General features: G+C 38.4%; 1 protein-coding gene across 1 annotated transcript in view; it reads right to left on the bottom strand.

Moving 5' to 3' along the window:
• KDR (kinase insert domain receptor) overlaps positions 1-24985 on the bottom strand; it is a 45823-nt gene that overhangs the window by 12946 nt on the left and 7892 nt on the right. Inside the window, exons 4-22 of the mRNA XM_051964132.1 lie at positions 22568-22698; positions 22121-22289; positions 21565-21704; positions 20522-20684; positions 19934-20048; positions 19671-19834; positions 17284-17440; positions 16244-16367; positions 14994-15102; positions 13815-14156; positions 12229-12375; positions 11801-11932; positions 8960-9066; positions 8389-8524; positions 6877-6981; positions 6545-6658; positions 5200-5288; positions 4425-4581; positions 2062-2159 (exon numbers count right to left, since the gene is read on the bottom strand). Of these exons, the coding sequence (XP_051820092.1) occupies positions 2062-2159; positions 4425-4581; positions 5200-5288; positions 6545-6658; positions 6877-6981; positions 8389-8524; positions 8960-9066; positions 11801-11932; positions 12229-12375; positions 13815-14156; positions 14994-15102; positions 16244-16367; positions 17284-17440; positions 19671-19834; positions 19934-20048; positions 20522-20684; positions 21565-21704; positions 22121-22289; positions 22568-22698 (2699 nt within the window). The remainder of the gene's footprint in view (positions 1-2061; positions 2160-4424; positions 4582-5199; positions 5289-6544; positions 6659-6876; positions 6982-8388; positions 8525-8959; positions 9067-11800; positions 11933-12228; positions 12376-13814; positions 14157-14993; positions 15103-16243; positions 16368-17283; positions 17441-19670; positions 19835-19933; positions 20049-20521; positions 20685-21564; positions 21705-22120; positions 22290-22567; positions 22699-24985) is intronic.

Genomic DNA, 24985 nt, shown 5'->3' on the forward strand with positions numbered 1-24985 from the left:
TCTGTTTTTCAAAGAAAGATTGAGGACTGTGAGAGATAATTGACATATTGAATATGCCCTAGAATTGGAATCCAAAAAGATGAGACATTGAATAGATTTTAATAGATAAGTCATTTAAGTGTCTCTCAGATCCTCAACATGTAAAATGTACATGAGAAATGCTACTCCCATATAGCTGTCATGAGAGTTGTGTCAGGTAACATAATTTAGAAACCTTGCCAACCTTCAAGGGCTATATAAATTTGATATATTATTATTATTGTTGTAACACCTCAAGAAACTTTTACAAATAGCAAAGGATTTCAGGAGATATGTATAAATAGATAACAAGATCAGAGAGACTGTCACTCTAACAATTTCACCATTTTGAATTATTATAGAATAAGATTGTTTTTGGTGGGGGGAGGTTCCTGCTGAAAAAACTTTGTCTTTCCTAAAAGATTTAAACAAAACAAAGAATTTTAAGGGATAGAGTCTGTCAGCCAGCTCTTATTTATCCCACTGCTCACGTAGTATATGGATGCCAAGTGAAAGGTTGACAGAGGTCAACCTTGCCTCTTTTTATAGTCAAAAGACATCTAGATAACTTGATTCTTCAATCTTAAAACAAAACAAAATAAAATAACAATAACAACAACAATCACAAAAAAAAATATCCAAAACCTTTCAATTCCTCCACCAGAACAAAGGCATTCAGGGAAGAACTTATTCCTCTTCAGAGAGACCCCACAAGACACCCAGTTTCCTGTCTCGTCTCCAAGGAAGGGAGAAAACACGGACTGCCTAGCAGGAAGTGTCTGAAACTATGGGATCAGAAGGTTGTGGACTACTTTAGACTTAGAAAAATAAATTGGTTTAGGAATTTTGTTCTTAATTTATGAAACTCTGGTTGGAAAAGGTAGTAAAACGTTCTTAAATTTTCTTATTCCCCTGAGAAACAATTGTAGTCAAAGAGACCTTGCTGACTGTCAATATTCAATTAATTTTTCTTTTGTTTAATTTTAAATCATTCTTTGAGGTCTTTTCAAGAGGAATGGCTTCAACTAATTGCTCTCCTGCTTTTGGATATTTGTAGCCAGGCACGTTCTCACTCCAGTCTTTGTTTAGCCTGGATTTCTAATTTTAGCTCTTCTAATCTCTCATCTTAAATTTGTCCTACCCGGCTTTTAATTATACTACAAATAAATGCTTTTGGAAGGTGGTGATGACTAGATAAAGTAAAAATAGCCCTCCCTTCCCCCACAAGTCCTTGATGTCTAGGAGAAATACAATATACCAAGTCAAGCCCCTTTCCTTACTCAGTTTTTCTTTCAGAATTCTTAAAACTCAAGAATAAATTATAATCCATAAATAGAATACTTGGCATCTCTTCATTTCTATTCAGTGTTGTAAATATATAGAAATAGTGGATATAGAGCTAGCCTTCAAATCAGGAATGATTTAGTGTAAATCCTGCCTTCAACACATACCGTGGGACCCTGGACATACCACTTAACTCCTTAGTCCCCCAGAAGGTCCTCTGAGACTGGGATCCTTAACATTTTCAGGGTTATGGGCCCCTTTGACTATTGGAGGAAGCTTCTATGCCCCCTCAGAGAAAAAATGTTTTTAAATAGTTGAAGGAAGTGCTAAAGTATATTAGGAGGTTAGTAAAAATCAAGATGTGATTTATTTTCCCATCCCAGTTCATGCACCCTATCCCCAATCCATCCACAGAACTCCTTGAACTCCAGATTAAGTAACCCTGACCTAAAATGGTAAGATAAGTAATTGATATGCATTGGTAGGGAGAATTTCCTCATTGGAAGTTCCCTAATCATAAAGGCTAGAAACTGGAAACTGAGTGGATGCCCATCAATTGGAGAATGGTTGGGTAAATTGTGGTATATGAATGTTATGGAATATTGTTGTTCTGTAAGAAACAACCAGCAGGATGAATATAGCCCATCAGTACACCATCACCATCACTATTACTACTACCACCACTCCCCCTACTAGCACTGTTACTTCTGCTTTGGCTATGGCACTAGTTAGCCCTGACACTCCCTTAAAGTTACTTACTTTGCGGGATGCCAAAAACTCCATGCCCTTGGCCACCTGGAAGCTGTAACAGATAAGATGCTCCAAAGTTAGAGCGTTCTTGCACAGGTCTTCAGCAGCTGTTTGGAAGAACAAGATGAGAATAGTCAGTGAACAATACTCCTTTCCCCCGGATTATTAGTGCAGAAAATTAGACTCAAAGAATTAAAAGCTGTAGGAATACTTAGAACAAATTACAATATCTTCCGTGTGTCCTTGGGGTAGAATGTAGAGTTAATAATATGTTCTCATGTTCTGGGGGGCTACAAGAGAGGTGAAAGGTAAAATTGGAAAAAGGAATGGGGACTTTGAGGATAACTTTTTTTTTTTTGGTAGTTTATTGCTTTGGATACTTCCCTGTTGTTCCTATGCCCAGAGTGATAAACAATAATATCATATTGAGAAGTCTAAAAATAAAATAATAACATCCAAGTTTATTAAATTTTTTCTCCCTAAGCCTCTGTGGATAAAGGCTAAAAAAAATAAAAGATAAACTTCTAAGGACAAAAGGAAAACTACCCCAATTGCGTATACTTTCTCTTTCTTACTTTTAGACTAAAAACTAAAGTCTTTCAGGGAAGATCTAAGAGTGGGCCTTTTCCTTCGAAAGGATAATTTGGCATCCCTATGCTTCAAGCATAGGATGATTTCAGATAATTCTATTGTTACTTAACTGCAAGTGGGTCCAAATGAAAAATGGCTTTTTAGGGTTCTTCTCCATATTCATGCCTTCAGACTGTTTCCCATGCTTAGAATGCACTCTTTCCTCACCTTCTCATCATCCTAACCTCTTCCTATCCTAGGTGCTAGCTTACTTCCCACCTAAATCATCTTTAACTTTGTATAAATGGAACTCATTTCTCCCTATGGAATGGAAGCTCCCTGAAGGCAAGAACTCTTTCACTTTTTTTCTCCTTTGTGTCCTCAGTGCAGAACACAATGACTGACACATAGTAGGGACTTAATAAATGTTTACTGATTAATGGACATGATATCGCTTACCTATAGATATTTCAAAGGCACTCCATAAAAATATATTTTCTCAGAGGTTTGTTAAACTTAGAATCTTAGAGAATTATAGAATTTTGTTGCTGAGAGAGCCCCAGAAATCACCTAATTCAACCTCTTCCTTTTACAGATGAGGAAACTGAAGTCCAGAAAGTGAAAATGCTTTGCCTGTGGTGACAGAGATTTCCCAAATCTCCTGACCCCTTGAAAGGTATTTTCCCCCATACCATAGTGTATCTCCTATTATTTGTTTCCTCTTCTTTGGTTCTACTAGAGATATTAAATTGTGAAAAAAGAAAGAAAGAACTCCATGAAGAATACCATTAAGTGTGGGCAGGTATAATAACAAGGACCAATATTTATATGGCACTTTAAAGATTTTTTTTATACATTCAAGGTAAAAGTCTGAGCACTATCCCCCCTCTTTTTTCTTCCCCTCTGGGGTAATTCCCAACCTAGAATGTTGGTACTTTTTTTCCTAGAGGGAAAGGATTCAGATATGAGTCATTAATCACTATTTCTCATAGCACTTCCTTTCCAGGCAAACCCTTTCCTCCATACCCCTGAGAAATACCAGGTTTTTGACTAGAATAAAAAAAAACAAACCTGGAACTCCCCTCTAGTTCTCAGAGGTGAGATGTCTCTAGCCACATAAAAAAGGAGCATCTTCCCAATGAATTTGACATTTGCAATTCCAGAAAACTGTGATTTTATCAGAATAAGGAGTATCCAGTGTGGAAATTGTCTTCAGTAGTGAAGATGGGTACTTTCTCTCAATTTATAACCTTGGAGCATTAGCTAGGGCATGAAAAGATTACAAGGCTAGTCTGTGTCAGACCCAGGTTTTAAATTTCAGTTTTCTTAACCTCCCAATGTCAGATTTTTATCCACTCCTACCATGCCGTCTCTTAGTAAATGTGAATTATTTGCTAATTTGTACATATAACCTATAGACTCAGGCCATCTGAGATAATAGTAGGACTTGGGCAGCTCTAGATTGAGGCAGAAACTTCACTCTCTTAATAGTCATAGTACTAACCCAGTTCCTTGGTTTAAAAGAGAGGTCATGAACATGTCTGCTTCCCGGGGCACAGGTTTCCATTCTGGCATGTTCAGAATTGAAACTACAAGGCTATTTTTGCCACCGTCTACAAAAAAGGGATCATCTCTTCTTAGAACTTCATTTATTTCCACATACACAGTTTTAGTGAGGCTGAGTGCACCAGAGGGCCAGTGGTCTGTTTATAATTAGAGACTCTCCTTTGGACTTAACTTTCCTTTTATCTTTCCCCAAAGGCACATAAGTAAAGGTAAAATAGAGCAGATGACTGGTTTACCTTCCTCCTCCTCCACATCGCTGAGGGATTTCTCCTCCACAAACCCTGAACTTGCCGAGCTCTGGCTACTGGTGATGCTGTCTAACCGGCGTTTGGGGTCCACAGGGATTTCCCCCACATAGTTGTCCTTTCCCTGTCGGAACCGTGAACTTTTGGTCTGGAAAGGAAAATTTTAAATCACCATGCAGGACAGAGTTTCCCCAAAATGATTCACATTCATACACATTAAAAAAAGATGTCCAAGATGCAAAAAAAAATTGATTTCCTGGAGAAGAGATGGATAATGCTTTGTAGGCAAATGGTAATTTTGGTAAGAACGAATGATATTCCCTAAAGTCTCATTTCTTTTTTCAATTGAAGGAAGAAATGACATGTCATCTCCCATTCTTTTTTGGTCACACTTCCCAACATTCTAAAGCTCTTTGGAAAGGAATTGACACCCTCCCCTGAGACGCTAAATAGGACTGGGATAGAAGAATAATAATCTGGAGCTGACCTTCCCTTTCCTTAGTCACTCCTAACACAAGCATCTTTCCCATCTAAAATGGGTCAGTAAGTTGAGGTCACCCCAATAAAGTTTGAGAATTATTTTTCCTAAAGGTGAAAAGGAAAGTCTAAAGCATCTCAGGAAGAATGGGAGGAGTTTCGAGCCCAACTACAGGAATTTCCTGTTTCTGATCATTTTCTCATGGAATTTCAATTGGAAAAGTCAAACTTATCACTGGGTTATGTTTCTCTATTTCAAGTTATTGTCAATTAAGAGCACATGGCATACCTTGTAGGCAACAAATTCATCTCTTTTGCCCCGTAAGTAAGTTGATAGGTTTCCAAACTTGCAATATTCTACTATCACCATGAGTGGTCCTGCAGAAGGCAAAATATATTTTAAAAGGGGAAAATGTAGTAAGAGAAGTATGAACAAAGTGTTATGGGGCATCCCAAAAGGCCGTTCATTGCTGACTATGGTCATCAGAGTGGGATTAGAGAAGGTGGTATTTGAACTGGGATTTTTAAAATGAGCAGTTATTCAAAAGGCAAAGAAGAACAAGATGTTGTAGATGTAAAGAACACTATGAAGATTTGGAAAAGGAAAGAATATGGATACTGAAGAACAGGAAAAGAAAAAAAAGGATGGAAATAAATTAATGAAAAAAACACTTATTACGTGTTTAGTTTGTGCCAAATACCATGTTAACTTCTAGGGACATAAGTATCAAAAATAGAGATATTCCCTGCCCTTAAGAAACTTAAATCTGAATGGGCAAGACTTGTACAAAGGGGAGTGGTAGCCAAGGAGGAGTACTTTGATGGGAAAGTTATTGGGATGGTGAGGGGGTCCATAGAGGAAAAATGACAAAGTCTGATTTCAAAACTGGGAGGATAATGAGAAAAGATGGGGAAGGAAGTCAAGTAGTGTTCTGAGAGATGCAAAGAACACTAGGGCAAGTGGTATTAGATTGTGAATCTCAAAGAAGAATAGTTAATGAAATATGGAAAATATAATCAGGTGGGAAAAATAAGATGTGTCTGCAAATATCTATAATATGTACTAAAATGTAATAAGTTCATAAGAGAATTACAATATTCTATGAGAATTTTTTACATCTTATTTAGTCTCTCCCTTGGCAGGGGCTACACTTGCTTTGGACTTAAGAACCAGAAAAAGCTCAAGGCCACCAAAAATTTGAACACCACTAGTCTTTTTAACAGCAACAATAATAACATTTTGAGAATTTATTATTTCATTGATATGGGTTCTCCAAAAAATAAACTGTTCATCACCTACTAGATAACTTTATGGTGGTAAACATGAATGAAAGCCTAGATTTTTATATGACATTTGGTAATTTACCAAATTCTTCACCCTAAATTGTTTCATTTAGTCTTCAGAACAAGCTTAGAGGGAAAGTAGGAAAGATAATATTATTTCCCTTTTGCAGATAGGAAACTGAGGCTCACAGTTCAAGGTCATTTTAAATCTAGCATTTGAACTCAGTTTCCTGATCCCAAATTTTTCCATTATACCACAGTTCATTTTCTCATCCGTTTCTATTATACATGTGATTTCTGAGGGAGGACATTTCAAAATAACATCATCAGAAGCATCTGCAGTTTCTTACCTCCTGGCTTGGTACAAGCCCCAAGAAGATTGACCACATTGAGATGGTGGCCAATATGAATGAGGATCTTCAGCTCAGACATGAGGGCCCGATGCTCACTTTGTGTTGCCCCCTCTACAAACATGAAACAAAAAAATTGTTATAATATATCAGGAGAAACTAAAACAGCTACTTTCTTTACTTGAATGTTGCAACATTTTCCCTAGATGATTTTCTCTAAGTGGCACTAGTGGCTCTCCACTGCAGGAAACTTAGCTGCCCACTTTGTCTTCTAATTTATAGAATGGACAAAGAAAATGGTGGAAAGTATCATAATATTAATCTATTCTTACCTTTCAACATTTTGACAGCGACTGTTCTACATGTTGCTGTCTTGTCGATTCCAAAAGCGTCAGCCTCCATTACTTGGCCAAAGGCACCACGACCAAGAGGTTTACCTAGAATCAAAAGGTGATACAGATTTGGGTCAAATCACTCAAGGAGTAGACTACAGAAATTAGAGATGGAAAGGATTTGATCTAATCTGATTCCTATCTGGTCAAAGAAAGAAACCTCTTCCCAATAGTTCTAACAAACTGGTCATCTGCTTTCTGCTTAAAGACCTTTGGTAATGCAGGAGTCATTACCGAATAAAATAATTCATTCTACTTCGGACAGTTCTGGTCATTAGGAAATTTTAGCTGATATTAACCTAAAGTCTCTGCTGCTTCAGAAAAAAAATCCAGTCCCTCTTTCACATGATTGTTGTTCAGATAATTGAATGCTGGCTCCTTGAGAGCTGAGATTATTTTGTTTTCAGTATTTGTATCCCCAATGTTTACCAGAGTGTCAGGCACATAGTAGGCACTCAGGAAATGTTATCAGTTGATTGATTGAAGGTGGTAACATATCCTTGCTACAAGTATTCTCTTCTCATCCTATTCACCTCCAATTTTTAAAATTGACTCTCATATAGCATGGCTTAATGAATAAAAATTCCTACACCATAAAGTTCTCAAGTCAAGCCAAATCCTGTCATTTCTCTGTTCACGTCTCTCATACACATCTACTTCCATGACCACCATTTTGGTCCTCATCTCTCTCCCTTGGAATATTATAATTGATCTCCTAAGCTCCGGTCTCTCCCTACTTGAATTTTTCCTCTACTCAGCTGTCAACATGGTTTTCTTAAACTGCAAATCTATGTGATCCTTCCTAATCAACAAACTACAGTAACTGTTATCTCCAGGAACAAATATAAAATCCTATATTTGGCACTTAAAACCTTTCAGAACAGTCTTTTCCTACCTTTCCAGCCTTTTTACAACTTACTCCCTTCTATGCATCCTAAGATCTGGCTGCACTGAGCTTGTTTCTCAGACTAATGACAATCCATCTACTGGTGACTCTCTCATATCTGGAAGACTCTGCATCTTCACTCTGCCTCAGAGCTTCCCTGGATTCTCTCAAGACATTTCGAATCCCATCTTCCTAGTGAGTCCTTTCCTCAAGCACAAAGCTTATCTCTCTGACGCCTTCCTTCTGAAATAACCTCCCGTCTAGTCTCTACATTGATTTCAATGTTGTCCCCACAATTAGACTGTAAGTCCCTTGAGGGCAGGGACCGTGCTTTTGCTTTTCATTGTATACCTAGCACTTAATGACTAAAACATAGTAAGCATTTAGCAAATGCTTCTGGACCATTAATCCAAAGGGACAAATATCCCTAACCCAGATTTTCATATTCCTTGTCTTTTGGACAGACTTCTCCTGACACTATGTAGATGGATCCTCTGTTGAGCTTCATTCTTAGAGAATGCCATCTGATCAATTTTATCTCCAATTAATATTATATGGAAACTCACCTAACTTCAGCCGGTCTCTGGGGAATTCCCACTTGCTAGCATCATAGGGAAGGCGCTCACAGTGCTCATCCAAGGGGAGCTCATCAGGATCCATGATGATGGACAAGTATCCAGTCTTTAGTTCCCCTCCGTTGGCCTGGAAAACATGACTCTTTCCTGTCACATACACCACGTTTTATTGTGTGCGTTGGGTTGTGGTAGCAGTTGTGGGTGGTCACATTCCCAATGCTTGATTTCCCAGTAAAAATTCACTGGGATTGAAAGCCATCACAATGCACTCCTAGCGCCGTAGTGCCAGAGTGCCCTCCTGCTCCCACAGGGCTCATAATTAAGTGCTCGAGTCTTAATAACTGAAGACAGTGTAAGCATATTTCCCCTCTATTGGCCTCTATCAATTAGAGCCTAGGGGCTAGGTCCTTAGGAAACTAGGCAAGAATGACAAGGCATTGAAAGAAAAATGTCCCTGTTGATTCAACAACAATGGGAAGAAACAACACAAAGAACCCCAGTCAGTTTCCATTTGTCAGGAAAAACCAATGTATATGGGACAGAAGGAAAATGGTTTTGTTACCCGTTTAATGGTCCGGAGGATGATGACAAGAAGCAGCCAAAAGAACATGGCAATTACTGCTGTGCCAACCAGAATAATGAGCTCCAGGTTTGTCTTTTCCTGAGCACCTGGAAAAAAAAAACAATTGGATATGTCAGAAAGTGCTGAAAAGTCACTGATGTATGTCTCTATGCATATTGACCTGAGTTATTTGATGTGTTTAAACTTTAAAAGTTAAATGCTAATAAAGGTGAGTTGCTGAACAAGAGAGAAAACAAATAATTCCTGAGGGACAGTTTACAAGACTGGCTAACTTTAACAAAGCCCCACAAATGTAAATGGAAAAGATGGCAAAAAACACTGATTATGCAAGGAAAATGGCAGTAATAAGGAATCCAGAAATGAAACCATTCAGTGATTAGAGATAAATATAAAATATCACAAAAGATTTAAATATAGAAAATGTTGAAAAGACTGATACTGAATTAGGGTAAAGGAAAAATAAATCAGTTTTACTTTGTTATCTGTATTTTGATTTTTTGTGATTTTTTAAAGTTTTTAGACCCTTTAGGATCAGGGTCTGGTGTAAGTGAAAGGAGTCACTGATGGGGGAGTAGGAGTCTGAATGAATAAATCAGAACAACTGGGAACTCATTAACTATCCTTAAGGATTCAGAACTCACACAGCTTTAAAAATAGAAGAGATCCCAGAGGTCTAGTCTAACTTATATCAAATATATGTTCAAAAAGTAGACTAAGTCTTTGCCTGAGGAGAAAACACTGTCACTTTCTTAGGTGGCCATTCTCTTTGGGGATAGCTTTAATTCTTAGGAAGTATTTCCTTATTCCAAAGCTTCTAGAAGTAAAAGAGGAAGAGCTGAAAGAGGGTGGTAAAGGATAATCTAGGTAAAACCTGGGTGCTGTTGGACAGTGGTTGTCATAATGGTATAATGCACACCACCACCCAAAGGGTGAATAATCAATTGGAAGATACAACCTTCCAATCCCTTCCTCCCTTCCTCCTCTTCCCTCCCTTCCCTTCCTCCCTTCCTTCCTTCCCTCCCTTTCCTTCCTTCTTTTCTTCTTTCCTTCCTTCCTCCCTCTCTCCCTCTCTCTCCTTCTTTTCCTTCCTTCCTTCCTTCCTTCCTTCCTTCCTTCCTTCCTTCCTTCCTTCCTTCCTTCCTTCCTTCCTTCCTTCCTTCCTTCCTTCCTTCTTTCCTTCCTTCCTAAAGAACTAGTCTGATCACACCAGTCTTCTATTTAATAAACTCTAGTAGTTCCCTATTAACTCTAGGACAAAATATTTCCATTTTATCTCATTGTTTTTGAATTTCTATTTTTTTTTTGGTGGGAAGTTTTCTTACATAATTATTAGCACAGTTCTGTGTGAACATATAATTTATAAATAGACTAGTATATGTGTTAAGGGATGATAATGTTTTACTCAAAAATGTTTTACTGATGTGGATGTCCTATGTAGGTACTTTAGAGACCACTGCTCTATAAAATGAAAAACCTTAAAGAAATGGAAAATTTAAGAGCTAGTTGAAACTTTCAATCTAAGAGTAGAAGAGGGTGATAAGGAAGCAATTACTACCTTTATTATCAGCTAAGTATAGACTGAAAATAAACTGGGGCATAAGCTATGAAAATGGCTGAGGGCAGCAAGGAGATAACTGAAAGATAAACAAGTAATAGTTAACAAAACAAATACTGATAGGTAATGGCAACATGGCTATTGTACACTTTGGAGTATGGTTTATGTTAACTGAAATATTTGCTACTTATATGAGAAAGTAAAGTATTTTTGAAAGACTAATGGGGACTCCTATTTTTCGTTTCAGTTTGGGTTTTTGGTACAGATGTGAAGTTTCATAAGAGTAAGAATTTTCAGAGTGGAAATTACCATTAATGAAGCAAGTTGCTATTCATTTAAAAACTACAGAACTAGAACTATATTTTAAATCAAAAATTAAAACAAATCCAAAAAAATCAGTTAACAATTTATTGGTTACTACTCTATTCTCTAAGTCCTTGCAGAATAATTCCTTATAGATATATTGATATTTATGTAATACTTTTTATTTATAGATTGAATGGGTTATGAAGAGATACATTAATGTGTTTCTTAATCTGAAATCCCAAAAAGCTGTACTTATCTTATACAAATGTCAGCACTATTTAAAATTATAAAAAAAATGCACAACCATTAATATTCCCATATACAAAGATCCCCCCAAAATTGCATATGCAATTTATATACTCTTATAACTGTTTTTTAAAGTATATATTCAGTATAACACTGTCATGTCAACATTGGTTCTTCTTGCAATATTTCCTTTTGAACTTCCTTCTGTTTTGCATATTTTAAGTTCCTTCATAAATCTTTTTTTTTTTGATGTCACTATCACTATCTTTTTTACTCTCTTCCATCACTCCCTCCACCCAAAATAAATTAAAACTCCCTAGAAATATACATATGGTCAAAATGTATAAGTTGGCTGTATCTGAAAGTATGGATTTCATTTAGCATCTTTAAGCTATAATTCAATCTTAATAAGATTTAACCCAGTGGAAATCATAAAAAGCCTGTATCTCTCTAAGCTACACCATCTTTATGAATATAAAGTATTCTTTTTACAGATATCCTCATAAGATAGTGAACTTCTTTCTCTTTCCAAAGTGAATTTATGTTTATCATTAATACAACAAATGAAAGAATATACCAGAATAAGAAGGAAAATCTTCAGTTGATCTGGTTAATATTGTTTCCCCAATGAGAATAGGCTTAAGGAACATTATAAGATTGGATCTAATTCTAGAAAAATTGGAGGAAAAAAGCCCCAGCAACTTCCCACTGACCTTCTACCATGATGAGGGTCTCCGCTTTCACACATCCAAGGACATTACAGGCTTGGCAGGTGTAGAGACCTCCATCTTCTTTCCGTACCCGGCGAATTGTTAGGTTTTGGTTTCCATCTTTTAATACAATTCCTGAGGGTTGAAGTAAAATAATCATTCTTATTTAGGTTGATGTTTAGTGCCTGATTTTTAATCTCTTCACTCAAAGAACAAAAATTAGTTACAGTTTTTTAGGTTCAGATTTTGACTACTGTCAATGAGCATTCTAATGAGCATTTCAATGAGCTAGTCCAGTACACACTAGAAAAAAATGAATTGTATTTTTTTAAAAAAGGAAGAAAGAAAGAAATTACAAAATGAAAAAAGTTTTGATAACCTCATCTGGGAAAATTCAATAAGAAAAGTAAAACAAAAAAAGTACTACTCACCTGAGTCCTCAACAAGAGTTTCGTTATCTTTAAACCATGTAATCTGTGGAGGAGGGATTCCAGAAGCTGAGCAAGAAACTTCAATGGTTTCACCGATATTGGTTGTCTGGTTCTCCACACTCCCTGTGATCATAGGTGCTGCACGCTCTATTAGTATTAAATAAAATTGTGCAGACATATATACATATATTAATTATATATACACACGTTTGTGTTTTTTTGCTTTCAGCTTCTTGATGATTCTTTGTGAATACTTAATTTAATCCAATCCAATCAGCATTAATGAAGCATAATGCATGAGGTTTTGCAGCTGAATGTTGAGTTTTTACTAAACAAATCCTGACTAATAATAAATTGTGTTAACAGGAATGTTTTAGAAAAAGTTTGGAATGATAGTTAAAAATAATATCTTCATCCCACATGTCCAATATCACCTACATGCACATCTGCCCTTAGGAAATTTCTCCTCTGAGTATTCTTGGAACTCTATAGGTTTTTTTTTCCCTACAAAAGAAAATCTGCCCAAGAGGGCAACACATTTACAGGGGGAAGATATGTCAACAGATCTAGGGCTAAGCAAGTTGGAAATTGCCTGGGCCACAACACAATATGAGTGACAATCAGAGGTACTTCTTAATATCATTTCTAAATGCAGATGATTTCCTGAAAATCCCACTGTTTATGGCACAAACTCAGTTTGTGATTGATGAAGTTATCTATGTCCCAGTAAAGTCTCCAGTGGAGAGAAACAAACAAGAGAGCAGTTTCTAAATCCCGCCCGACACACACATGCAACCAAAAGACTCAAGTGTCGGGGAGATGTCTGCGCAAGAAAAAATGGGAATTTTTGGTCTCTGCTTAAGTGTACAACAAAATTTGAAAGATGAATGTGTTCAATAATAGAGTGCTGAGCCTGGAATCAGGGTTCAAATCCAGTCTGAGACACTTGCTAGCTGGGAACAGAATCTCTGCTAGAAAAAAAGGGATATGTGAAAACAAAGAGGACTTGGGAAAAGGGGGATATTGGAGGGAAAAAAAGGTGATGGAGGAAGGAGATGGGTTACAAAGGCAAACTCCACCTACTTCACAATGTGACATGAGCTGAATGTAACTCAGCACATGGGCTCTGGACTCTGCAAGGACTGTACATTAGCTCCTCAGAACACCCAGAATGATCATTTGATTCCCTCCATCGCACTTGGGGCCATGTTGACAAAGGCTTTTGCAGGGAACCAGCAGAGCAGAGCTTCCTATTCCTTGGGAAATAATCCCCCTCTGCTAGTCTAAGCCAACACTGAATCATCACAGTATTCAATGAGCTTCCTACCCCGGGCAGAGGAAGAGATCTTCCGGTCTTACATCACTAGTACCGCCTAATATTGCCAAGCCAGAAGATGGCACATATGGAACGAAACAAGCCCTATAAAAACCCCATCGGATAAATGTGCTAACGATCTGCTTTGGGGGGTGCTCCAAGATGCTAAAGAATGGGTCCAGATGGCAGGGAGGGTTAGGTACTTAGCAAAGCACTGCCTGGGATGGGAGCTCTCTGTGCGGGACGTTGTGGGAAATGACCGGCTCCGTACCTTGCACAGTGAGATGCTTAACCATGCAGTGTCTCTTCTTGGTCTTCTTGTCCTGAGCCAAGCAGACATAGTCCCCCTGGTCTTGCAGTGAGACGTTCCGCAGCTCCAGGGTCACAATGTCGCTTGTGCTGTTGGAGATCATTGTGGCATTCATCTTCACAAGGGTGTCCAAGCTCTTGCAGACGGGCATGGGGAGCTCTCCCAGGTGCTCCTGAGAAGCTCTCGGGCTGATTTTGTACCACGTGAGGTTCTCGAATGTGGATTTTTCTGCAGTGCACCCCAAAGATACATTTTCCTGCTCGGTGGGCTGATTGCCAGGTTGAAAGTTAATTTCAAGACCCCCTGAAATTAAAAAAAAATCCATCATTAGCAAATACACTTAAACTTAGAATAACACAATGATATTGCCTCGGATAGTCCACAGAGAACAAAAGGGAGTGGAAGATCTGGCCATTATTCAGCTAATTTTGGAAAGGGAACCAACTCCTTGCTCTCTCACTGTGACAGGGAGATTTGGATTCTTGATCCAATCAGTACAAATCTACAGAGCAGAGAGAACCAGTGACAAGCTCTGTGTTGGTTGTCCAGAGATCAGCCTGGTTAGATTCAGAGCATTCACAATTTGGTCTCCAGGTAATGAATTTTTCAACTACAGCAGCTCACAAAGAGCACACGCTATGAGATGTGATCCACACCGGTGGGTAGCGTGGTCATAAGGATGAAATCAGAGATCCTTGCAATGCTGATGACAAATGGGATAATTCTAGTCCCACATCCTTAAAGTGAGTTTGGGGCCTAAATTATTCAGTTTTTATTAGCCAGAGAGTTACCAAATCTCTAGTTTTGCCTTGAAATACAATTCTTTTAGAAACAGATTTTTTAAAATTTGGTCAGTGTAATATCTCTATCAATGAATGTGTGTGAATTCTACATTTGCTATTTATAGACTGAATTGAACAGTCTATTTTCTATGTAAGAATTAGATACATCTCATCTTTGAAAAAGTGACAAAGTTTTCCTGCAGTAGAGCATCTATTATTGAGAAGTGATTAAAAAAGTGACTTAACCTACTATTTCCTTTCAGTGGAGATCCCTCTTCTCCCTCCAACACACACACACACCACACACACACACACACACACACACACACACACACACACACACGTGCTATATACTCACTTGTCACATGGAAGGAGATAATCCTCTCGCTGCGTCCTACTTTGTTGACAGCTTCACATTTGTACAGGGATGACACATTTGCAGCTTGAATCACCAGAGTGCTTACAGTCTGTGGGAGAACCAAACAGTTTCATATTCTGTATTTGCCAAAGACCACAGGAGGTGCAATGATAGAAGGCTGGGCTTTGAGTCAGGAAGATTCATTTTCCTAAATTCAGGCTGGTCTCTGACATTTACTAGCTATGTGATCTTTGGTAAATCACTTGTTTGCCTCAGTTTCCTCATCTGTAAAATGAGCTGCTGAAGGAAATGACAAATCCCTTCAATGTTTTGGTGAAGAAAACTCCCAAAAAGTCAAAAGCTACTGAAATATGTGAATATTCAGGGTAAAAGTTAGACTTGTACATATTTGTGACCACTCTACAGTCTATTCACATATATGGTATCATAAGGGATCCCATTATATTGGAGTAGATCATGATAAAAAAAATACACTCAATGGGCCCATCATTTCATTCAGGTAGGGAACTCCCAATATTAGAATATTCTTCTCCACTGGTGATTGCAATCTGTCTATAACTTATTGTAAGTCCTAGGGAGTAGACTAAAGCACATAGAATTTAAGTCATTTGCACAGACACACAGCTAGTAAATGTCAAGGGTAAGATACGAATGTATTCTCTTGATTATAATCCTAGCACATTATTAACTACCCCACATTGTCTCTATTTCTATTATATTTTTTAAAAATGTAGAAATGTTTACAAGTCTGACATTAGCACATACATTTAAACTTAGAATAAGAATGATATTGCCTCAGATTGTCCACAGAGAATAAAAAGGAGTGGAAAATCTGACCATTATTCAGCTAATTTTGGAAAGGGAACTAACTCCCTGCTACCTCATTGTGACATGGAAGAGATCTGGGGTTCTTGAAGATTCTTCCCTGGGGCATAAATTGTAACTGGTTCCAAAAAGTGGGAAGGACCAGTGACAAGCTCTGTGTCGGTTTAAAACATGACTTTGCTTAAAATAGTAATTAATCCTCCAACAAATCTGATTATTAATCTCTAAAATTCCTACACATCCCTGGTGCAATGTTGGTCAGGTAGAATGTGTGTGCTTCCCACGAGGGAAGCGCTAAGTTTTTGTTTTTGTCTTTGAATTCTCAGGGCCTCAATGATAAATGCTCAATAAATGTATGTAAATTGAGTTCAATGACAAAAGACAGACATTCAAATCCAACTCACTTTGTTTTTTTCATCGATCATGACAAATTGATTCTTGGTTATTTCGATAGGATTCCCCCCACTGAGATCCTCCATGCTCTTCCACTCCTTGCAGACGTAGGGCTCTGTCACTAAGCCAGCTTGACTGAGAGAGACAAAAGTGGGACTGGGTCACGATCAGTGGGCAGGAAACAGAACCACGGCTTGGTGGGCATGTTCCTAGAAGCCTTTTAAATGGATCCCTCGTATTCCAAGACCTTTGCGCCAACTCCACATCAGACTTCCAGAACCGGAGGAAAGTGTTCTAGCAATTGGGCTGAGGTCGCTCCTTCCAGGATACTGGAGGGAAGCGGCTATTTTGGGAACAAACCTTCATTCATAAATTGGAGAGACTGGACAATTCAAGTTAATTTAGTTCAAAGGAAGGCAAGGAGACTGAAAACCACCGGGCTCCTTTAGGAATTTCTTGAGGACAGTGGCCTTTGTGTAGGAAATGATCAAGCAGCTGAGGAAGAAGCTAGCCGTGGTCATTTCAAAAACAACAACAGGAAGTGGAAGACATAGGGTGGTGGTAGGGGCTGTTGGGTTTGGGATGGCTTTTTTTTTTTCCTAAGGATGTCTGGCCTTGTGTTGGAGCCTGATAAGCAAGCCACTGAGGGCTGGAGCTCTTTCCCTCATTCCCAAACATCAATCAGCACACTTCCTCTTGGGGATGGGCTTTCTCAGATAAGAAGGGGCATCATATTCAGCAACTTATTAGCGTAAGAAGAAACAGGGAGATTAGCAAGGAGCATAAATCGAAAATATCCTGTGTTTGGTAAAGAGGGAAGAGCCTCCTGAGGAGAGAGATGGAGAGACTTTAATCTTCCCAGAGAGGCAGAGGACCAGCTGATCCTGAAGTGGACTACAGGGGAAAAAAGCAATTAATAAAAGGCGGGAACCTAGAGCCAGTGACTAAGCAAAACAGAGCTCAGTGCGATCCTACCCGCTGCTGGGAGGGGGCAATTTTAGCCAAGGAAAACGTAAGCCAAACGATAATCAAGTGGCTGGGTTGTACTTACCCAGGGTTGTAAGTGCATGCTTCTTCCAGCTGCCAGTACCAGTGGATGTGGAGCGGTGGAGGGACGGCATAAACAGTACACGTCAGGGTTTGCATTGAGCCATAATGGTAGGAATCCACTGGGGCAATCAGAGATTTCTCACCAATCTGGGGGGGAACTAGAAAAAAGGAAAATGAAGGTCAGGAGCAGCTCGTCAGTCTTAGGAAGGCAATGAAGAGGTTTTGAACAACTAATGACTACTTCATTTTTTTTAAGAAGGTGGTTGATTTTATCCTTTGTTAAGAATTGTCAAGTGGTCTCCTGAACTTTGTCTTTTTGAGTTGCCATATTTTCCAGAAACACAATTAAAAAGACAAGTTCAGCAGACTCAACAGTCTTGAACACCCCTCGCACATATCCCTTTATCTGTGTGTGTGGTGTTTCAAGTGTCAGTGACGTTTTAAACTTTAATTATTTCAGAAGTAGAAATGCTATAAACTTACAAAAGCATCACTTAAAAATTTGAGATTTTTACTCCTTTTTTGGTTTTATGGATTTTGAATAATAAAATTTTAAAATTTAAGTCAAATTCAAACAGAAATGGAGACCATTAAACCATAAACAAATATCCCTGTGGCCACATAGTGACTTAGAAAACCATGTGTTATCTATAGACTCTGTATTTTTATTTATTTTGCTAATATTCCCCAATTATATTTTAATTTAGTTTGGGTTACACTTGGGAGTGTTGACGTCTGTGTTTGACAATACTGATCTAGAGTTGCCTCTAGCACAAAACGGGGATTATTTTGAATTTTAATGAGAAACATAACAATATTTTGAAATATAAACAAATGATCTTTCAAATGTTGGGTTGTTTTTGTTTTTATCAAAGTGTAATCCTTCTGCTTCTGAAATTATTAAAACTTAAAACTGCACTAAGACTTTTGAGACATTGAATAAACGAGAAAACTGGGAACCAATGAATTAATCGATTTACCCAAATTTATATATATATACATATATATATGTGGGCATGTGTTAAAATTTATATTTATATTTATATGTAAAATATAAAACTATATCTATATCTGGACTAGGAAGCAGATAACCAGAACTCTCCTTTCTGATTCTTCTAAGCTCACAATTAGCAAGAAAAATTTAGGAAAATGACTTAACTCACTGTCCCCCAAATTCACTCATTTGTAAAATAGGAATGATGTTACTAAGTAAGGGAGGATCAAATGAGATAAGGGATGTGAAAAAGTGGAAAACAGAAAGCATTACATAAGCATAATGTACCATCCTCTTTCTTATCTATTTCCCCAAGCTTGATCCTTTGCTTCAGATAGGGGACCTACTGAGAAATACTTTGTATATTCCTTCCAATCCAACATTTCAAACCGTTTAAATTGCCCCTCTTTGAAGGTTTGTAACTTGAGCATATATTTAATTATTCCCTGCATTACTACTGATAATATAACTTCATTCACTATCTCTTCATCTTCCTAGTGAGACGGAAGGCTGCTAACCCTTCCCATCGGCCCTGCCATGGACTCCCAAGGTCCTCCAAACCTTCCCATCTGCCCTGTATATTCTTCTCACTTATAACATTGTCATCTGACCCAGTGATGTAACTTAAGAACCCTAAGGCTCTAGGGATAGCTGGTTTCTCCAGCAGAACCACAACATAACAGATGGACTAAGGGCAACAGGAAGGATGGGTAGAATGGATTAGGATATCGAGAGAAGAAACTACAATTAATAATGCCAGGGCAAGGAAGACATAAAATGCCACATCCTCCAATAAAATTAAAGCTTCTTTCTCTTCTGTAAATTCAAAGTGACTTTTGACAAAGGGATGATTTATAGTGAAATCGATGTGGTCATGCTAATTTGTGAAACCTTCTATAATAGAGAATCATTGCTAGGATGGCTGATAAGCAAGATCAGTAAAAAGTATTCAACAAATAAAAAAAAAAGAGTCTAATCCTGCCCCTAAACCCACCAACACACATCTATATGCCACATATAAATCTTATGATCTGGGCTAAATTGCTCCCAAGCTCCTTCCCATCATGCTGCGAATGCCATACTGAGTATTTGCAGAATATTACAGTCACATAATAATAATACAGAGTATTATTCTGATAAGAAATTAATTTGAATATGATCAATAGACATCCCTCCTCATTGCACTCACTCCACTATCTTAGGTTAGCCTTTAAATCATCACTCGATCTTTCCTAGAAGTAGACTGAGGCAATGAGAGTCAGAAAGAATTTATCAAGTGCCTACTGGGACACAGACTATGGAAAAGATGGCAGAGGGAGGGATCTGACCCAAAAGGAGAAGGGGTGGATGTTCTTTACAATTAAAAAAAGCAAAAGCAAAACTCTCTAGCTCACCATTCACCACCAGAGAGACCACGTGGCTGTGTCTCGCCTTAGTAATGGGATTGATGAGGAGAATGGTATAATTTCCCGCATCCTTTTCACTTGCTTCTGTAATTGTCAGAACATGGCCAACTTTCACTGTATAGTTGCTTTCGATGGCTTTTCCATTTTTGTACCTGTGAGGGAAGAATAAACCAAACCCCAGAATCCTTAGTATGTGATAATAGGTCGCCTTTAGAAAAAAATAATACTGGGTGTTGGTTTCTAATATTTACCACTTAATTTCGGGGGTTGGATAGCCCATGTATTTCACAGGGATTCTGACCCGTTCGCCCAACTTGGCTTCCACCAAAGATTCCATTCCACTGTGAAAGGCAACAAAAGGCTTTTCTGCAAGAAAGCAATTGTGGAAACAATTGGAAACCTTCAACATTCAGGACACAGCAAGAAATTTAAATGTCAATTGGTTGGCGTGGGTTGTTTTGGTTTCATTTTTTTTTTTATATACTCCCATGAAAAGCCAAGTATGTGGCAGTCTGAGCTGCCTCGTTAGGAGGGAAAGGCACATCATGGTACTCTCCAGGTAACCCACAGCCGAGACTTTTTAGCCAATCTAAATTTATTTAAGTTCTAGTTTCCAGGAACTAGTCATCACAAGACTGGAGTGAGGCAAGGGCTCTACAAACACAAGTTGAGAGCATGTAACACGATGTTCTATGAAATCATTGATTTAGACAGCACTAATGGGATTAGAAAAGTCTTGAAAGCATATAATGACTTGCCAGTAGGGGCAGGGGCCAACAAAAGCCACAGGCTTTATTTTTGGAAAACATTCAATTGATTCAAGGGGATGGATGTCTTACCATGGATAGTGACATATGTGCTGTTTTTCTTGGTCATCAGCCCACTGGATGCTTCACAGATGTACCAGCCCTGATCACTCCGGGTTACATGCTCTATAGTCAAGGTGCTTAAAAACTTCTTAACGTCACTGCCCAATGGAGTTTTCAAATCCCGTATTTCAGACTGAAGAGAGAGAAAGACTATATTAGTAAATGTTAAACAACCAGCTCCTCTTCTAACATAATGAACACTCAGCACACTTTTAAGTTTAATCTTCATTACTAAAATTTTCTTCATCACTTTCTTAAATCTAGAAATCAATAAAACAATAAAACAAATCTTCCCGTTTTGAAGCAATCTCTAATAACCAAGGTTAAATCTTTACACTGAAGATTTAACAATTTGCTCTTGATTGAGCTGACTTTGGAATATCCCTGGCTTTAATTCAAGCCCCAAGAACCTAGAATTACCTGCTCAGCTTCTAGCCACTCACGTGATAATATATTTTGTCTTACTACAAAGCATCTTGTCCCACAGTAAATACTATTCAATGTTGATGTGAGTAAGTGTTGAACCCTTAATATTATAGAGACAACAATCGTGTTTGGGACAAGAAGGACTAGACGACAGCAGGTGAATTAGAAATAGGACAAAAGCTCTAGCCATGAGTGCAAGATGAAGATGAACTGCCAGAGAGACACAGCCAAGAAGAAGAGAGTCCAAAACTCAATGTCACCCCTGCCCACCTCAGAACTCCTAAGAGGAGCAAAGAGAGTCACAACAGCAAAGGAGCATACAAGATTTTCATCTTGTATAAAGGAGGAAATAATTTTTCCAGCAGGAAAAAAAAAAGTTCACTGTAACAGAAGAATATAATTTCTGTGAATTTTCCCTCATTCTCTTTCTCTGTGTCAGTGGTGCTCCATGCTCTGTGGTCCCTTTAAAACTTAAAGAGGTTCTAAGAGCTGATCTGGCCAGAGGCTGTCACAACTCATGAGGGTGAGTCCCTCCCAAGAATTCTTATCAAGGTATCTGGAGGTTTGGCTTGCTTTGTGAGCATTACCTTCAAAGAAGGATGTTCCCAACGAAATTTAATCCCCACATTGAGTTCTGTCCTTGCTGTGCAGTTCAGAACAAGCTTTTCTCCAACAGCCAGTTCCACGCTGTGAGGGGGATCCAGAGCCAGATCATAAATCCTGTACCCTGTAGGAAGTAAATTGGAAAAATAAAAGATGAGTGAGAAAAAAAATCTGAAACTTGGGTATATGTTCTTTCCCAATGATGCAATAAGGCACTCGCTTTTTAAATGCCTCGGGATACTTTGCTTCTGAGGGATTTCTCCAGATCCTAAACCCTCCCAGGAATCTGAGAGACAGAATCAAGATCACAGACTAGCCTAAGAAAAACTCATGCTGTAGGGACTGATACTTCCTGGCACTACAGGCTCTTGAGTTGTGTGAACTTGGACAAGTGACTTGATCTCTCTGGGTTTTAGAGTTCTCATCTGGAAAATGAGAAGATTGGACTAGGTGAAACTATAAGGTTACCTCCAGCTATGAATCTATGATCTGATGATCATGATTAGATAGGAAAAATGAGGAAAGTAATTGTCATCTTACCAACTACCGCAATGATGTACATGAGAGACTGGTAGCTTTCATCATTGATTTTTGCTTCACAGAAGACCATGCCTGCGTAACTTATCATGTAGCTGGGAAGACTGAAACCTTTCTTGCTATCCCAGAAAATCTTTTCACCATCGGGAACAAATCTCTTTTCTGGATACTTCTGGGGAAACAGTAATGGCACAGTCGGTTGGCATCCCAAAGAGAAAATTACACAAATCTAGCCTGAATACATTTTATTTAATTCTAATTAAACCTCTTGTTTTATTTCTTATTTTTAAAACTACAAATTGTCTATTCTGATCTTCCTAGATTGACTTTTAAATCCCTTACTGGGCATTGCTCTTGTGAAATGGAAAAACTCTATATGGAGTATTTGTGTCTTTTATAGACAATGAGAGTCCTAACAAAGCATAGATAAAAGAAGAAAATTGGACTTACTGCGTAAAGTGACACATTGAGATTTGAAATGGAACTGAGGCATGGGATAACGACGGTTTTGTTTTTGTTTTCTTTGATGTACAAGACACCGTGTTGATCACTTACTGATGAAATAAATGGAGACCTGTAATCTAAAGGAATATTTCATTTCATTAATGTGTTAACGAGTGTCACTTAAAACACATCATGATAGAGTTAGTTTGGCATGATACTATGAAATAAAATGTTCCATTTTCATGATCATCCCTATTATAATTTCTTAAAGGGTTCCTCCCTTTTCCCAGATAATAAGTACTAATATTCCTCTCCCTATTTGGAAGGTACTGAAATTAGATTTTCAAGATGTATCTCCAACACCAGAATAAAACCATCACTCTTCCACGAATTCTGGCAATGAAGACATTGAATTTCATCTGATTTCGACCTTCTACATGAAGCCTTCCTGGATCCCTTCCCATCTTCCCCACCCCAATCCCAATTTATTCTGAAATGCACAATGAAGACAAACAAAATTTAGGGATCAACTTTCACCTTAAATGTCTTACCTAAGATTTGAAGCCTGAATTCCTTCTCTTACAAACTACCCTGTATTTATTCTCTATAAACTGATAAATGACCGTGTTGTTCCTTACCCCTTAGAATGTAAGCTCCTTAAGGGCATGAATAATTTCATTTATATGTTCAAATGCCCAGCACTCAGCATAGGAACTTAATAGATGTGCTGATTGGTTGTCTCAATTAATTACCTAGGATGTTGGCTAATTATCATTTTTTCCTCTGATTACCAACATAAGATCCTAACAAGCAGCTATGTTGTCTAGGATCCACATATTGCTCAATCCTTGATTTTGTTTTCAATGAAAAGGTTTGGTCCCATAGATCAGATGAAAGTGTCATTTACAAAGGCACAGGAAGGTTTGGAGGTAAGGGGAGAGATAAAGAATCAGGGTGACAGTATTTATCAAAACAGCATCTCAATCCATGGGATAGGAGAGCACAACCTCTGAAAGCTTTAGTAAGAGCAGAGGACCATTGAGTGGAAGACATCACAGGGCATTCAGGGCAACGTCTTTATTTCACAGATGAGGAAAATGAAACCCAGCAAAGTTAAGTGACATGGATAAAGGTCCTTTGACTTCAGAACTGGACCACACTGTTATCAGTCATAAAAGTAATTTTCATCTCTTCCTTTCCTTTTTTTCCCCCCTTTCCCTTCTTATTTCCCTTTGTTCTTTTCTTGTCCCTTGCCTTCTTTTTCTTTCCTTTCCTTCTCTTCCCTTCCTTTCCCTTCCCTTTTCTTCCCCTTCCTTCTTTTCCCTTCATTTTCTTTTTTTCTCTTGCTTTCCTTCACTTCACTTCCCCTCCTTTCTTGGCAACTGATCACTATATAGCTTTGCAATAAAAGAGCAAACCAGTGTCCACAGGATTTTACATACCATGTTTTAAACTCGACTAAAAGTAAACTTTTGAACTAGCTCTTTTCAGCCCACTATGTAGAAACAGCAGAAATGAACCCTTTTGTAAATACTAATCTATGCACTTACTATATATGAAGAGATAAATCTCAGATTCAAGTTTAAGGAGTGATACAGAAGAGCATCATAAAGTTGCATCATTTTAAGACCATGAAGGCAGACCGCCTGCTGTGCTAAGTTAACAATTAGGAGAGTTGAAGCATTCCATCCTAACTCAAGGGAGCTTCCCTACTACTGATGGCAGGCACCCAGAAAAATTTCCACTCACATGAGTACTGCTGCGATCAAAGAGCTTGGAGTTTAAACAACAGAGAAGGGAAGACAAACCTTCAAAACTTTAGCAAAGGAGGGGCAGCTAGTTGGCACAGTGGAGAGAGCACCAGCCCCGAAGTCGGGAGAACCTAAGTTCAAATCTGGTCTCAGACACTTCACACTTCCTAGCTGTGTGACCCGGGGCAAATCACTTAACCCCAAATGCCTCAGCAAAAAAATGTACAAAACACCTTGATGGCAATCCACCTCATCCCTTCAGAAAGGGATAGTTTGGACCAGAGATCTGACCAGCAGATCTCAATGGCAAACTCCCACATGGGTCTGCCTCTCAAACCTAACATAATATGGATTCCAAGCTAGGCAGATGAAGAAACAGTTAAAACCTGGATGAGAGGAAGGATAAATATCTCTTTCCCAGGCCCACCCCCACCCACAAGTAGGAGAAGCTCTATTTCCTCTGCAGCTGCAAAGGACAGAAAAGCAGGAGGTCTGACTTTTGTCTCTCGACTGGACACAAGTCAAAGCAAGACCCGATGGGGTCAGGGCCCCACTTCCTAACTCTACCCCCTCTATAAGGGAATTGGGTCTAAGACTAAGGAAGCAAAAATGGGGACACAAGACTGAACTGCTGTTTAAGGGGAATATCCTGACAACCCTTTTCCACTGTAAA

This window comes from Antechinus flavipes, chromosome 6 (assembly GCF_016432865.1).
Source record: "Antechinus flavipes isolate AdamAnt ecotype Samford, QLD, Australia chromosome 6, AdamAnt_v2, whole genome shotgun sequence".
Taxonomy (NCBI): domain Eukaryota; kingdom Metazoa; phylum Chordata; class Mammalia; order Dasyuromorphia; family Dasyuridae; genus Antechinus; species Antechinus flavipes.